Source organism: Balaenoptera borealis, assembly GCF_965194805.1.
Source record: "Balaenoptera borealis genome assembly, chromosome: 7".
Lineage (NCBI taxonomy): Eukaryota > Metazoa > Chordata > Mammalia > Artiodactyla > Balaenopteridae > Balaenoptera > Balaenoptera borealis.
The window spans coordinates 117,456,135-117,472,173 of NC_138864.1; the positions used below are offsets into that span (position 1 = coordinate 117,456,135).

The 16,039-nt window shown below is 49.1% G+C and overlaps 1 protein-coding gene across 10 annotated transcripts in view; it reads right to left on the reverse strand.

Annotated features, from left to right (window-relative positions):
- Window positions 1–16,039, reverse strand: part of DENND11 (DENN domain containing 11) — a 59,759-nt gene that overhangs the window by 8,196 nt on the left and 35,524 nt on the right. For 3 of the 10 annotated variants that reach the window (XM_082400345.1, XM_082400352.1, XM_082400344.1), the window contains 6 exons: window positions 10,720–10,873; window positions 6,241–6,379; window positions 5,213–5,344; window positions 4,924–5,074; window positions 4,348–4,416; window positions 1,085–2,682 (listed from right to left, as the gene is read on the reverse strand). In XM_082400345.1, the coding sequence (XP_082256471.1) occupies window positions 2,487–2,682; window positions 4,348–4,416; window positions 4,924–5,074; window positions 5,213–5,344; window positions 6,241–6,379; window positions 10,720–10,873 (841 nt within the window). In that variant the 3' untranslated portion in view covers window positions 1,085–2,486. The remainder of the gene's footprint in view (window positions 1–1,084; window positions 2,683–4,347; window positions 4,417–4,923; window positions 5,075–5,212; window positions 5,345–6,240; window positions 6,380–10,719; window positions 10,874–16,039) is intronic. The other 7 variants (XM_082400349.1, XM_082400348.1, XM_082400350.1 and 4 more) reach the window with 7 other exon arrangements.

Here is a 16,039-nt window from a genome sequence, read left to right on the forward strand (position 1 = left end):
TGACACAAAAGCAGGTCTGTGTGGCTTCTAGCTTCTGCCGTCCCTGTGCAGGGAGTCTTGCCTGGTACCTCACCAACGAAGTCCCCTTTCCAAGACCTGGCAGCAAGTGACGCTGTGGGTACTGCTCACCTGAGAGATCAGGGAGAAGGCGGGAGCCTTCAAACGGTGACCTCTGACCTCGGAAGCAAGAGGCTCCACATCTGCATCTTTGGGGGACCACAGGCAGTGACGAGGGTAACTACAGGGCAAGAGCGCGCTGGCCAGCCCAGCAGAGGGCGCTGGCCAGCCCAGCAGAGGGCGCTGCACCAGACTCCTGCCCCCCAACCCCACCCTGCCACCCGCCCAGGAAGCTGGCAATGCAGGGAAGAACCGATTCTTGGGTTTCCTCTTCAAGGTCAGCCGAGCCCAGGGTGCGGATGACCTCAGAGTGGCACTGCCTCATGGGTGCACCCCTCCCAGGACCACCCCCAGCCCAGACCTCTGCGTGAGCATCGGGGGGACACACAGAGATGCCAGATGGACAGCTGCCTAGGACGGCAGGGAGCTAAAAGGAGCACAGAAGCCTGGGCCCACCATTCAAAGGGAAATACAGGAATCTCATCTTCATCCTACTACCTTTGCATCAGCACGTCTGAGCTTGGAGTTACAATACCACAAAAACAAAAGCGTTCACACGCAGAAGGCCTCTGGGGCAGAAGTGCTTAAAAAGAGTATTCTCCCAACAAATTCCCCAGTTGCACAGAAAGAGGGTCTGCCTGTGTCCTCCACGAGAATCTGACCTTCCCTTTTACGCCCACCCCTACTTCTGACCACCCACCCCCAACTTAGAAAGCCTTGAACCTTCAGATACCACTAAAAGTATAAAAGTAACCATAACTTGACCCAAGTTAGAAAGGCCGCTTCTTCTCCAGGGGCAAGAGGAGACAGTCACTCTTCCAGGAAAAAGGCAGTGAAGCTTCAGCTTCTAAACACAGATTCTTTTTTTCTTTTGTAAACATATGTATTACTGAAATGAAGGCTAAACCCACAGAGGAGAAAAATGTACAGTTTACAATTCAATGCCCAAACTTATTTATATACTTACATAAAAGATGCTACCTTGATTAATCAATGTCTGTTTGCATTTCCACATGTGAATTTCTTTAGTCTTGAATTCCATGTCAAGGAGCTACAGTGAAAATATTTTTAAATAAAGCAATAAGCCCTATAAAGCTAGTCTTGAGATAAGACATGTGATCCATCTAATTGGAAGTTTTTTCTCTCTGCTGTGTACATTTGCCTGGCTGGAACTTGGTCCCAGACATGGATATACTGATGGTTTTTCCAATAACAGAGCCAGGCAGGAATGGTGAGGGGCAAGAAGTTATTTGTCACCAACAACCCAGGATCCCAAGTCAAAATCCTAAACAGACCCAAAAGGCCTAAACGCTACTCCAGGAGCTAGCTTCTCTGGCTAACAAACTGTGGCTGTCTCACCTAAGCTGGCATCCACTGAACGCCCCAGCCAAAGAGAACAGGCAGGGCCGACAGGAGCTGTCCCAGGTCAGAACGTTCCAGAGCAAAGCAGAGGAGCTCATCGCTCACACTCAGGGTTCCCAACTACTTTCCTGGGTGGAGGGACTGCCACGTTTGCTCGCTAACAAACCTGTACATCTCTGGTCCCAATTACTTTGCTCGACAAATGTCGTCTCTGCTAAAGAGAAGTTTGTTTACGAGGGCTCCAAACTGGTACACACTCTTGTTAACATCGGCCTGAAGGAATCTGCCAGCCCGTCCCAAGAGGAGGGGATTCAGAGAAAAAGGACTATTACGTGGAGTGGCCGCCATTAACTCACTCAGAGAAAGGTTTCAAGGCTTCATTCTAAAATTTTAGTTCTCAGGTGACTGAGAAGCAACCTCTCCCAGTCATCTGTCCTTAGAGAAGCTCATACTTGGTGACAGAAATATCCTTTGTCCCTCTTTGAAGTCTCTTACCTACGTGAACAGAGAAAACACAGATTTACTCTAATAAACAGGAAAAGGGATTTGATCCCAAGACTAGACTTCCAGAACTGATTAAAATAACCTTGAAAAGCCACCTGGTCTAGCTTCTGCTTCGGGCAGGTGGACATCCAACGCCACACTGGAGAGTTCTCTTATTCTTGATATGTCAAGCGACAAAGACTGGACAGACTTTCTCAGCAGCCCAGCCCCACGTTTCCAGAGCTCGGCCCGCTCCTGGTGATATGCGGTCTTCGCCCCATCTCCTCAAGTCCCTCAACAAGGCAATGAGAGCATCTGCTCTGATAACTCCTAAGACCACACCGGCGGCAGCTCTGAAGGTGGTAGCTTCCAACGACCTACAAAACCAAGGTGCTCTCATCTTACCTCTTGGGAGGGAGGGAAGGAGATGCAAAAGTTACATTTGTTGGAAGTATAAACAGTGTTCCTTTGTGTCAACTTAATTAAAAATCAGGCCATCTGGGGCCTGGGTGAACTCATCCTTCCTATGGGCAACAGGGGTTGTCAATGACCAACATGACATCGATGCCGTAGGCCTCCAGCAGGTCCATAAGAAAGCTCCGGTCTCCTTGGGGGTCTAGACCCATGCCCCGGGCATGCTCAGCTGTCAGAGTTTTGTCTTGACTGGCGGACACCTCCAGCAAAGTCTGAAATATCCGATTGTTTTGCTCTAGGAAAAACCTGCATTCACAAGACAAGACGTGGGAGAGGGAGGGCAGAAAAGACACGAAAGCTCACCAAGTAAGCCGCACATGGGGAACCAAAACTACACTGCTTTGCTTGATATACTTTTAAATGGTTTCAAAACTCAGACATATCTTTTAAAAGAAGAAAACAGGATAAAAGTTAAACGGTTATTCAAGTGCCGCTAAGGTCAGCAAAGAACTGGCGTTAACCATGGTATCATGAGCAAAATCTCTAAGCAACTGACGGCCTGACTGCCAAAAATTTATTTTCCTGTTGAGAGGGAGGTCACTAGGGGTTTAAACACAGCTGTAGGGAGAGGCCCCCATAAACTCTGTTCCTCTCTTTCTGCTTAGTCATAAAGGGAAGAGAAGGACAGAAAACAAAACCAGAAAAACTGATAATGCAGTTCTGAGGTCAAGACTTTATGTGAGAAAGTGAAATTCACCTTCAAAGCCCTGGATGGGTAATTAGAGCCGGCAGCAGGAGGTGAGCCTTCCTAGAGGCAGAGAAGGGCTCTGAATTGGCTCTCCAGCCCCTGAGGTACCCACACAGAAAAGGTGGAGCTCAGAGGCACCGGGGCGGGCACGGGGCAACCTGAAGCCAGCCGTGCTGGAGTGGGCAGTGAAGGAGGAAGGGGAGTCAGCCTGGAGGGACCGATATCGCCATAGCTCAGCACCATCTGTACGCAGCTGGGTTCTTTCGATTGCTTTTTTTGTTTTAATTATGCAAAGAGCATGATTTGAATGTCACAAACTTACAGTACTGTATGAATATATGAACTGTAGTCAGAAAAGGCATTAACTGTCTAGATTTTTCAGCTGTGTTGCATAGAGCAAGGTGCCTAGTGCCCAAAGCAGCTCTGGGTGCTCTGGAATTTCAGATTCAATAGACTGTCAAGCCTTGATGAGACTGCTGGTTCTCTGCTCAGTTCCCAGATACTTTTACAGCTAAACAGCATGTATGCATTAGAAAGTATACTTTATTAGAATCAAAGTACTGTACCTTTGTTGAATTATCAAAGCCAATGTCAAAGCCAGAAACATTTCTAACTGCAAGTGCTATTCCCCACCCCCATCCCAGGAGGCGGGGTAGGAAGACCAAGCCGGAAGCTGGGAAAATTGTTTCTGGTTCAATTACAATTCTGTTCTTATCACTGAGCACTATTTCACACAGCTGCTTATGAATGAGATCAATGCAACGAGGTATAAAGGCCATGGCTCCCACCCTGACCACCAACAGCTCTGAAGGAAAGAAATGTCTTTCAATTCAAGAGTTAAGTTTCTGATTATCCCATAATACTCAGTACAAGGAACTGCTCTATTCAAAGGAAGCAATGGAATGAGAAGTCCCTGCATCCTGAGGGACACACAGAGCTCCTATGCAGCAGACATCTGGATGTAAATGCCCAACAGGAAGACAACTGCGGGGACTCCCATTTTCTCTTAATAACCTTCCCCTGCTGCTTTAACTTTTCTGGGTCCCCCTAACAGCATTTTGGGGCTCAGGTTGACTCTGTGTGGAGCCCAGCTCGAAGTGCCCTTGGTGGCAATAAAGGGCATCCTTGGGCTGCAGCAGGTAACACGGGAGGGACCCAGGCTAATGCCATTAGTGTTAAGGGACCCACGGGGAGGCCCACGACCACCGCCTGGGCCGACTTACAGCACAAAGAGGTCCTCTTCACAAGGGTTATAATCTTCTTCTACCTCCTGGGAATACAACAGCATCTGCCTGCCGGGGGGGGAGACGACCGTCAGCCTCTGGCGCAGCTACAAGGACCCCACCAATGGGCTAGGTCACCGGCCAGGCATCTGCACGGTCCACCGCCTCCCAGGGGGGAGGCTGATCCAGAGCGACACACGCACCCTGGCCCCCGTCCAAAGGCAGGGAGAGCGGCAGCAGCAAAGATCAACAGGGCTTGGAGTCCAGGGCTGGTTCTACCCCGTGTAATCCCACTCAAGGGACCACCTCTCCTAACTGTCATAAAATAGGGATGATGTGATGAGGCCATTTATTTCGCCACTGATACCCACACGCTTCCTCGGGCTTCACAGGTTCCAGAGGCCGCCAGAAAGGAGTCACCCCACACATGCCTGCTGCCCATCACTATATGCCTCAACCCGGCTCCCGGCAGAGGGGCAGAAATGTGCCCAGAGGGAAGGGGCGGCAGGCGGGCTTGACGCGAGTCCCCCGGCTGTCCCGACAAGGGCGGCACCCCAGCCCCGGGCTCTCATCTACCTCTGCTCGTTGAGCCGCCGGTATTTCTCCCGGTCGGCACTGTTGATCTTCAGCAGCGGCTGCAGGTGGTCGTGGTGCGTCTTCACATTCTGATTGTCCACGTAGACGTCGTACAGCTCCCGCTTCTCCTCAAAAATCTTCTCGGTGGTGCCTGCGGGAGCTGGGGTTCAGGCGGCAGGACCCCGGAGGATGGCCCTACAGGGAACCAGCCCGACCCTGTCGGGATATCGGGGCTCCGGGCGACCCCGCCAGGGACGTGCGGGCAGGATGGGGCAGGCCCCGTACTCACAGGCCACGTAGGACACCTCCACCTCCAGGCTCTGGATGTCGGCCACGTTCACATAGAAGAAAGGCTTGGACTCGGGAACGGTGCCCCCGATGCCCGGCAGGGAGACGTTGGCCAGGCAGCAGCAGCAGTACACTGCGGGGACAGCGGGGGTGAGGCCGCCTGGGCCCCTGCGGCCCCTCCCTCCCAGCCTGCCGGCCGGCTTCTCAGAGCTGTCAGCTCCTCCAAGGCGCTCAAACCCAACGGACACGTTTCAGTCTTCGTCTCTCGAGGTCCTGCTTAGCATTTGGTGCTGCTGACCCTCTCCCTTCTCAGAACTCTTACCCACCGCGAGCCCCGCGTCTCCTGGTCCCCTCCCCTCTTCTGACTGCACGCCTACACCCCCTCTGCCTTCCGCCTTCACTGGCTCACCTCGCAGGCCCGCATCTTACACGCTGGCACGTCCCTCCTACTCACATTCTCCCAAAATGACGGCACCCCCCACCCCCGGCTATCAGCTCGGCCTCTGTGCCACCCCCAGGTCTGTCTCTCTGGCCCAGCGTGTCCCCCAAGGTCCTGACCCAACTGTAGCAGTGCCTAGAGTACCGCTCGAGAAGGCCTCAGAGCAGCAACTCGTCACGTCCAAGGTAACTCTGTCATGCTGCCCCCCACCTGCTCCTCCTCGGTCCCCCGCCTGGTGGCCTCACCGTCCTCGGCATCCTAGATTCTTCCTCCGTTACCTCACATACATCAGCACCTTACACCCAGACGCCAGACCTTGTCAGGTTTCTCTCTTAAACATATCAAGCATCCATCCTCTCTGCTTTAATCCAGACCCTTCTCCCTCACCAGACTACTGATGTGTTACCCGATCATCTTACATTATAGTCCACATTCTACAATACTAATCCAACTGTGTCACTCCCGGGCCTAAAACCCCTGAGGCCCTGATATGGCTCAATCCCTTCTGGCCTTGGTCAACACTGGAAAGACTGGGGCAGTTTCTGTTGCAGAGAACTTGGGAAGAGTCCCTGACTTTGGCTTCTAGTTACCTCTATAGCATACGACGCCCACTGGAGGGGGAGAAAATATCAAAATGCGCTTTCGAAGTAAGGCAAATTTCCAAAGGATGAGGATCTGCTCCCCAAAGAACTTAATAAACTGAGACATGCAGCCAGCTGGGTGTGTGATCTGAAAAAATTAAAAGGGGGTGGGAGGGGAATAACTTGTTAGAAATATTGCGAAAACTATTCAGTACAGGTGTGCGCTAACCACCCCTTCCCCTGCCAACAACGACAACAAAAAAAAGGTACCACCAAACAGATACAATAAGGGACGGTTACTTCCACGTAAAATGGTATTTTTCACTTTCAAAGTCTTATCTTTAAACTAGAGGTCCATCATTCAACAGCTCCCCTGATACACCGAAGTGTGAGTTTAGGGATCATTAAACTACTTTCCCCGGGGGAAGCGGTGCAGAGGAAGCGAAGCTGGACGTAACTTCGGGGAGTCTCTCCGAGGTGACGGACACCTCAGTGAGAAAGTTCAGCTCCCAACACGACTGAGCACCGGAAGGAAGAAAAGGATGCGCTGACAGTCCCGGGTGAGACCCCAAATGTACAGGGACCCGGCTCCCGTGCGAGGTGACGTGCGGGCAAGTCCCGGCTGAGACCCCAAACGTACAGGCACCCGGCTCCCGTGCGAGGTGACGTGCGGGCACAGATGACGGGCTACCCCACGGGGCTCCCTGACACGAGCCCCTGCACCTAACCCCACCCCCGCCTCCTCTCAGTGTGGGATGCGAGAAGCCCTCAACCCTGAGGGTCGCCTCCCGGGACCCTGCCGCCAAGGCACATCCCGGGGTCAAGAGCTCGAGCTCTGACCCAGGGAAAGCTGGAGGCCAGTCCTGCTCTGCCCTCTACTCACAGGGAAGCCTCGGGAAAGCCAGCCAGCATTTTGGGCTCTCTTTCCTCATCTGTAAAATAGGGAGACTGCTGTCGCATCCTTCGTATGGCTAGAAGGACCATTTGAGAAAAACCGTGTGGAACCCTTGGCACGTGGGAAAAGCCACATGCAGCAGCCACAACTGTCGCCGACGAGACATGAGGCTTCAAGCCAGGTGCTTTGTGAGCCTTCTGGAAGGTCACTTCATGCTAAAGCGTCAGAAGTGATACTGCTCTTCAGCCGTTCGGGATGCAGGTGAGAGCACTTCTGGAGGCAGGTGCCACCGGCACCAAGGCCGCGCCCTGGGTGTGACACCTGGCAGCCCTCTGGGGCACCGCCACCCGAGCGCCAGGGTGGCCGCAGCGGTCTGCCAGCCCGCCTCCTCTGGGGCCACCCGGGGAAAGGGCTTCCCTACCCAAGGCATCGCCCCGCACCACAACCAACCCCCACCCCATGCCTGCAGAAGGGCTGTCCCCGAGGGGCCCCGCCTGCCCTCTGCCACTCCTTTGCCACCACGTCCCAACTCTCCGGGAGGAGGGTCAGCGCGAGACCACGGCTGCTCACGGCCTCCAATCACACTCTCTCGTGAAAGCCTCGCATCCTCTGCTTCCCTCCCTCCTCCTGACTGTTCCACCTCAGCCCCCGCCGGCCTCCACCCGCCAACCAGACAGAACAGAGCCAAAGCCCCTCAGGTTCTTCTCAGCGCCCACTCTGCTTATCTTCACGCCCTAAATGTGTGCTTCTCCTGCACGAAGGCCTGGCAGGGTTTTGTCCAAATGTGTCCTGGGCCCTAGAACCCTAGAGCAAACCATCAGTCCTCAATTCTGCCTGTACTTATTTATTCATTCATTCATGGACACGTGTGCCTTCTGGCAAGAAGCATTTCCCACGCGCTCGCTTTGTGCCCTGAGCTAAGCAGTCTGGTTCCCACAATGAACAGAAGGCCAGGCCCTGCCCTGGCACAGTTTACAGGCTGGCGGCAGAGGCGGGTGCACAAGCCCATAAAGGCCAGGCTGATATGAGCCGCGATGGGGGGGATGGGGGGGCGGGGGACTGCAGGAGGGCGTGCGGAGGCCTGCAGGTACGAGAAGCAGCCCCTCCTGGGCCCGGCGAGGGGCCCTCCTCACTTCGGAGAGAGGCGGCCCCGCAGGCTGCGCCTCGACCCTTCTCCTGTCCAGCTGCACAGCGCCACTGACATTTCTCCTGCTTTCGCTCCAAGCCATTTATTTCCCTTCTCGCGGCCTTGTAGCTTCTTCTCTTGACTTGCACAGTTCCCACCTCTGTTTTCCCTCTGCCCTTTCATGCCAGGTACGCTCTCCTCTTCCTGTTCCTTCACCATTGCTGGCAGGCCCCTCGGGGTTCACGCTTTGTCCCTCACCTTTCACCTGTATCCCCCTAGGAAATTCACCTGCTCCTGGGGCTCAGTCCCCCCATTTCTGTCTCTCTCCCACTTTCCCATTTCCCTGGGGGAACATTTACCAGCCACTGTTGGGCCTCTCAGAGAGACTGCGATCCTGCCTTCCTCTCACTTTCCAGGTTTTTTTTTTTTTTTTCCTCTGTAACAGTCTTAAATCTGACCTCTACTTTATAAGCTTATTTGAAATTTTTCTTTATGTATGTGTTCACTTTGTAAAAAATCCACCGAACTATATACTTAAAATTTCTTAACACGTTGCAGGTGCACAGTGCCAGCGGTCTGAGCACCAGCTGTGCAGGGCCCCTCCCCCAGCTCCTGCGGTTTTGATAATGTCACTTTCCCCTCTTTGTTACTCCAGCCCCGGGAGCACGTGGCAGGCAGCCTCCAAACCCCCAGGGACACCCCCCACCTATTGGTGTTTATGGCCTTATGCAACCCCCTCTTCCTCTTGAGTAACTTGCTTTTAACCACCAGAATACGGCAACATTGCAGGGCTGTGACTTCCACGGTTAGGTACAAAGGATTATGACTTGCATCTCGCTAACAGTCTTTTTCACTTGTTGGCTTTGTTGAAGCAAGCCATCATGTTGGAGAGACCCACTGGGGGCAACAAATAGTCCGCAAGGCGCTCAGTCCAACAGCCCTCAAGGAACTCAATCCTTCCAACAACCACGTGAGCTCAGAAGTGGATATTTCCCCAGTCAAGCCTTCAGATAAGACCCCAACCTTGACTGCAATCTCATGAGAGACCATGAAGCAGAGGACCCAGCTAAGCCATGCCTGGATCCCTGACTCACAGAAACAAATATGTACTGTTTTAAACCATTAATTTGGGGGCAATTTGTGATGCAGCAACAGATAAAACTAATATAAGGTGGTAGCCACTGTCTGTATTTCTAGTGTTTAGGTTATCTTGTTACCTTTCTGTGCTTTTGGTTTTCCAATTCCTGTATTACCAATTCCCTGTATTGACATATCTGACATAGTTTGTGTTTTCCTAACAAGACCCTAACTGGTACTTATTCAGGTTCAAATTCCATGGTCTAGTATCTAAGATTCTCTACAATCTGATTCCAACCTATTGTTCCAATCCTTTCTCTCCTGGCCAGCTGACGTTGAAATTCAGTCCCAGTCAAACTATTCTGCTCACATCCCATGAACTTGCCCTGTGCTTTCCCACGCCCACGACCTCACAAAGGCAGTGGAGCGGGGTAAGGAGTGAGCACTGGCCTTGGCATCAGGCCTGTGTTTACATCCTGGCTTTATCTCCTACTAGCTATAAGGCCTTAACCAAGTCACTGAACCTTTATAAACCTCAACTGGTTTATCTGTAAAAAAAAAAAAAAAAAAAAAAATCCACTTTAAAGAGTGCTGCAACAGGTACTGATAAATAGCCAGCAGAATGTCTAACTCACAGAAGGTGCTGACAAAGTGATGGACCATGGTCCCCACTGTTGCTCATGCCTTCCCTCAGTCTGGAACTAGCTTCCCTCACTTTCCCCCAGCCAAATACTTCAAGGACCAACTCCTCTTCCAAGATGCCTTCCCAGAGTTCTCTAGAACTCATGGCATAATTTCTCTACCAGGGAGCCTGAAATTTCCACTGAAGTATCTTGCGACCACCTGTAGGGGACGGGAGATGGGAAGGAGGAAGAGGACGATGGAGGAGGGGGCATGGGGGAAAAAGGAGGAGGAGGAGGAGTGATCTTTGTACCTTCCCAACGCCTAACACTTGGCTGGGTGTTTTGTTAATGGTAAATAAACATATTCTAGTATTTACAAAGTACTTCAGAAAAAAATACACAATAAAGGAATACCAAAACTACTGTAACTAAGAAATATCTTAACTGCTCAAACTCTTCATCTTTAGTTCAAATGTCTGCCTTTAAACTACCTGAAGCAATCACTAGAATCAAGTCCACCTCATCCCCACTGGAGTCCACCACAACTGGCCTATCAATATGGCTTTGCACCATGATTATAGAAGTATTAGAAAGCATATTAGTTTAAGATAACTTGCCTTATGTTTTAAAAGAATCAAATGCTTAGGTTACAATCCTATTCTATCAAAAGCAGACTTCGGGCATCAGCCTTATTCATTAAAACAATAATCAACAACTGCTGTCCCCAGACCTAAGTCCCGGGCTGTGTGAGAGTTTGGCTGACCTACCTTCATCTCGGGGTACATGTATCGGTGGATGGAAGGCAGCCAGTAGACAGGGGGCAGGCTGCCACCGCTCCCCGGACCGGCGTGGAGCACCCCCTTCTTGTCCTCGTAGAATGCCGCCAGATGAGAGTAATGTCCCGGCATCTCCAGCTGGTGTCTGCACGACACACACGCGCAGTGAGAATGGCTCTTCCCACAGACCTGCCACTCACTCCCTGGCCCCAAGGGAAGTAATACTTTGGTGGGGGTGGGGAGGGCGAAGGCCTGGATAAACAAAGAGACCCCCTTCTTGAGGTCGCCTAGAACGCCTCCTTTGGTGTTACAGAAGCTCCTTATGGAAAACTCTTACATAGGCTCTGAAACTCCCCAACAGTGCTGTGGACGCAATCTCCTCCTCTTGGGAAAGAGGGGGAATTAACAGACTGTGACTAATGTCTATTGTTCTCCAGCAAAGGATGCTTCCCAGAGAAGGGGTAACTTGGAAGACCACAAATTCCCTACTTGAAAGCTGCTCTTTGTTTAGAACGCATGCTCGTGTTCTTGCTTTGCTGATACAAAAGAATAAGATGAAGAGTACCCCTCAATGTCTCAAATAATGGAAAACAATTGCTGGATGTCACGAAGGGCTTATAATTTTTGCACCAAGTAATAAAGTAATAAAAAGCTCAGAACCTCTTTTTTTCCCCACCCTAGCCTGCTCGGGTGGCAGAGACTTGGCTGTGGGTAGTTCTGTCAACTGACCCCAAAATCAAGAAAGCAACATTGAGGCCCTGGAGCATCTGGACAATGGAGAATCCAATCCTGTCTTCAGGTCAAGCACAGGAGGACCATATTGGCACTATGAATACTGACAGCACAATGGGTTGAATTTTAAATGAGGCCATAATCCAGTATCACTGGTGTCTTTATGAAAAGGGGAAATTTGGAAGCAGACGCACACACACACATGAGAACACCATGTGAAAATGAAGGCAGAGATCAGAGTGATGCATCTACAAGCCAAGGAAGAGCAAAGACTGCAGAAGGTAGGAGAGAGGCAATGAATAGATTCTCTCTCAGAGCCCTGGGGAGAAACCAAGCCTGCTGACACCTTGATTTTAGACTTCTAGCCTCCAGAACTGTAAGATAATACATTTCTGTTGTTCTCAGTCACCTAGTTTTTGGTACTTTGTTAGAGCAGCGTTAGGAAACTAATATAGGGAGAAATAAAAGGCACTAAAACCTTTTTAGTCCATTTAAATTTCTTTAGAACCCTATAATTTCCATTCTCTTACACTGAAAAAGAATCAAAATACAGCTTTACTGAGCAAGGGGAGGCGTCGCTGATTACGGCTGGCCCTGGTACAATGATGACTGAAAGGCAACCTGTCATTGCCGGCTTCCTCCAAACGCTGACACAAACTCAGATTCAACATTCGCACAATCCAACCAGTACCCAGCTGCTCCCCAAACATCTCTGCTCCAGAGGGACGTACAGCTCCTGACGTCAAGGCTACGGCTGCCACTTCTTCCCTGTGAGATCTCGGTCAAGCTACTGAACTTTTCAAAATCTGCTTTTTTCCCCCTCCTTAAAAATGCAGATACTAGTAACACCGCGATATCATTCTGAGGTGTAAATGGAGTTAAGCAGAAAATGGGCCTCATACATCTCAGCCCCTCACAGTAGGTTCCTTCCTCCCTAGCACATGGGGCAGAGTCTAGCCAGGTGCACAGCGAGGGCTCGGAAACAGTGGGTAAATGGGGAAGATTCAGGGCAAGCCCTGGAAGAGAACTTCAGGCAAATTTACATTTTTTAAAAAAATTAATTTATTTTTGGCTGCATTGGGTCTTCGTTGCCGCACATGAGCTTTCTCTAGTTGCGTTGAGTGGGGGCTACTCTTCGTCGCGGCGCGCGGGCTTCTCATTGTGGTGGCTTCTCTTGTTGTGGAGCACAGGCTCTAGAGCACAGGCTCAGTAGTTCTGGCACACGGGCTTAGTTGCTCCGCGGCACGTGGGATCCTCCCAGACCAGGGCTCGAACCCGTGTCCCCTGCATTGGCAGGCGGATTCTTAACCACTGCACCACCAGGGAGGTCCCAAATTTACATTTTTAAAAAGAAAAAAAAATCATCAAGTACACCCAAAAAAAGATTACAAAAATAAACTCTTCTCTGCGTGATAGCTCTCTAATCTGGGGGCTCCTATACATTTTATTTTAAGCTTTGCAAAAGGAGGCAGTTGTGTGATGTAATAACAAATGACCCTGGGGGTATGTGTGCTTATAATCATTTCTTTCACTCTTACAAACGTTCACACGCTAGATGGGAAACCCATGGGGGCTAAGCGTATCTGACGATTCTGATGGCCGACTTCAGACACCCTTCAGGGATGTGTCAAAGGGATAAAAGCTTGATTACTACAAAATAACACACAGACAATTAAGTTCAAAGCTGTGTTCATTAGGACCTAATTTCCTTAAAAAGAACCGTGGGAAGCATTTTATTGTATTTTTTTTTAAAATCATTGTTTTTGGGTTTTTTTAATTAATTTATTTCTTTATTTTTGGCTGTGTTGGGTCTTCGTTTCTGTGCGAGGGCTTTCTATAGTTGCGGCAAGCGGGGGCCACTCTTCATCGCGGTGCGCGGGCCTCTCACTATCGCGGCCTCTCTTGTTGCAGAGCACAGGCTCCAGACGCGCAGGCTCAGTAGTTGTGGCTCACGGGCCTAGGTGCTCCGCGGCATGTGGGATCTTCCCAGACCAGGGCTCGAACCCGTGTCCCCTGCATTGGCAGGCAGATTCTCAACCACTGCGCCACCTGGGAAGCCCTACTGTATTTTTAATACTATATTTTGGCTACTATTTTCTAGGTTCCTTGTTGATTTGCCTCTGAATTAACTGTCTTACCTGTTTGACTACATTAAACTCTATACTTGAACCAAGATTCTAAAGAAAAGCTCACTATTAAGTTAGGGTCTCTTACACAAAAAGCTAGTTTCAGGATCCTGTTCTCTGACAGCCTATACCACTGGCTGATGGGACAGAACAAGGCAATCATATGGAATACAGAACACGAACACTGACATAAATATAAATTGGTAGTTCCTGGATAAATGTTAAACAACCGTTTTATGAAAGCCTCAAATTTTAAACACTATATAGATTTTGCAATAAACAAGATTGATTATCAAAGTGTTAACACCAAGATAAACCCAAAGGTACTGAAACAAGGCTGAGAGTGTTGGAAGATAAGCTGGGCTTCAAAGATGATTCATGAGGAGGCCTTCCTGGTGATCTTATCTACACAGACACATAGATTAAGGAACACAGCCCAAGTATCTATGGAAACTGCCCAAGAGACATGACAATGTAGAAATGAGAGAGTAACTGGCACAATATGCGCTACTGACCTGAAGCCACGGGCTCTGGGCCAGATCAAGGATTCCCCTGAAGGACCAGAGACACTGGGGTGCTACGTAAGCCCGCAGCCCCTTCACTGATACAACATAAGCTATGTGTCCATGCTGATGCCCACTGCAACTAACCCTCCCTTCCCCACCACACCGGGCAATAATGCACCCAATGTAACTATCAGAGATGCCTCTGTACAGCAATTACACTTCATCACTCCTGTGTACTCATTACTGCTCTGCACCAGTCTGTCTTCTGGCCTTGCAAGTACAGAAAAACAGGCATTCCCACTTACTGCTGGTGCAGGTACAACATGGTACCACCTTTCTGAAGGGTCACTTGAAATTTGTATCCGATTGTACCCTGTACGTACCCTGCAACCCAACGATTCCACTTCTAGGAACGAGGGCTAAAGATCTGTATATGGATATGAACAATCATTTACCCGTAAGGATACTCATGTTCATGGTGGTGAAAAATAAGAAAACGCCTAAAAGCCCAGCAACAGTGAAACAACTAAATAATCTGTAATTCGTCTGTATACTGAGATGCTAAGGAACCACCAAAATGACGATGAGGACTATGACTATTCATGATACACTGAAAGGTTAACATACCTGTCAGTTGGAAAATTTAGGTACTGAATGACCTCAACATTCTTTTTTTTTTTAATTAATGTGTATGTACACATTTATACAAGGTAAAAAGACCAGAAGGATATAAATGTTAACAGCAGATATGTCTGGCTCGTGGGATTACGTTCTTTTTTTCCTGTTAGCCTTTGTCCATTTTTCAGTTTTCTGCAATAACTCTATGTTAAGTTTATATTTAGTCTTTTTAAACTTTTCAATATGGAAAATTTCAAACATAAACAAAAAGTAGAAAGAAGAGAATAATAGACCCCCTTATCCACCACTTAGTTTCAACAATATTTTATCAATATGGTTACATCTATACCCTATCCGCCCGCCCACCCACCACTCTTTTTCCTGAAATGTTTTAAAGCAAATCCCTTATAACATTTTACCCCTAAATATGTCAGTATACATCTCTAACTAATAAAGTCTATTTAAAAAATAACATAACCACCACGGCATTATCTTGCCTAACAAAATAATGTGCCTTAATCCAAACTAATATCCAGTCCACTTTCAAATTATACCAACTGTCCCTGAAATGTTATTTTACAGTAGGTTGTTTGAATCATGATCTAAGCAAGGTCAAAAATGTGGTTTAAAATTAATCCTTTAAAACTATATAGTAGTTCTCCAATATCTTCTGATTAATAAGAAATAGTCATAGAAAAGACTCTCTAACTAGGGAGATATCGAAGCCAAGAGTTATAGATGAAATATTAACAAATAACGTTAGGATATCATAAGTAAGAATAAAAATAAAACATGGATACAGTGTTTTCAAAAATCAAGTCTAGGGCTTCCCTGGTGGCGCAGTGGTTGAGAATCTGCCTGTCAATGCAGGGGACACGGGTTCGAGCCCTGGTCTGGGAAGATCCCACATGCTGCAGAGCAACTAAGCCCGTGCGCCACAACTATTGAGCCTGCGCATCTGGAGCCTGTGCTCCGCAGCGGGAGAGGCCCGCGCATCGCGATGAAGAGTGGCCCCCCGCTTGCCACAACTAGAGAAAGCCCTTGCACAGAAACGAAGACCCAACACAGCCATAAATAGATAAATAAATAAAAACATCTGATTGTCTTTAAAAAAAAAAAAAAAATCAAGTCTAGTTAATTTATATAAAAGTCATTGCTGCAGTCAAGTATCACCCCTGCCTAGACCTGGGCTTAACATCACTACGCTTCTTTCTTTTCCTCATACCTTCTCATGCAAGTCCTTCTCTCATGTTACCCTGAGCCCTCTTTAATCACCAAACTGCAAAACCATTCTAGCTATGACTCAAAATCTAGAGGCCATAGGAATAT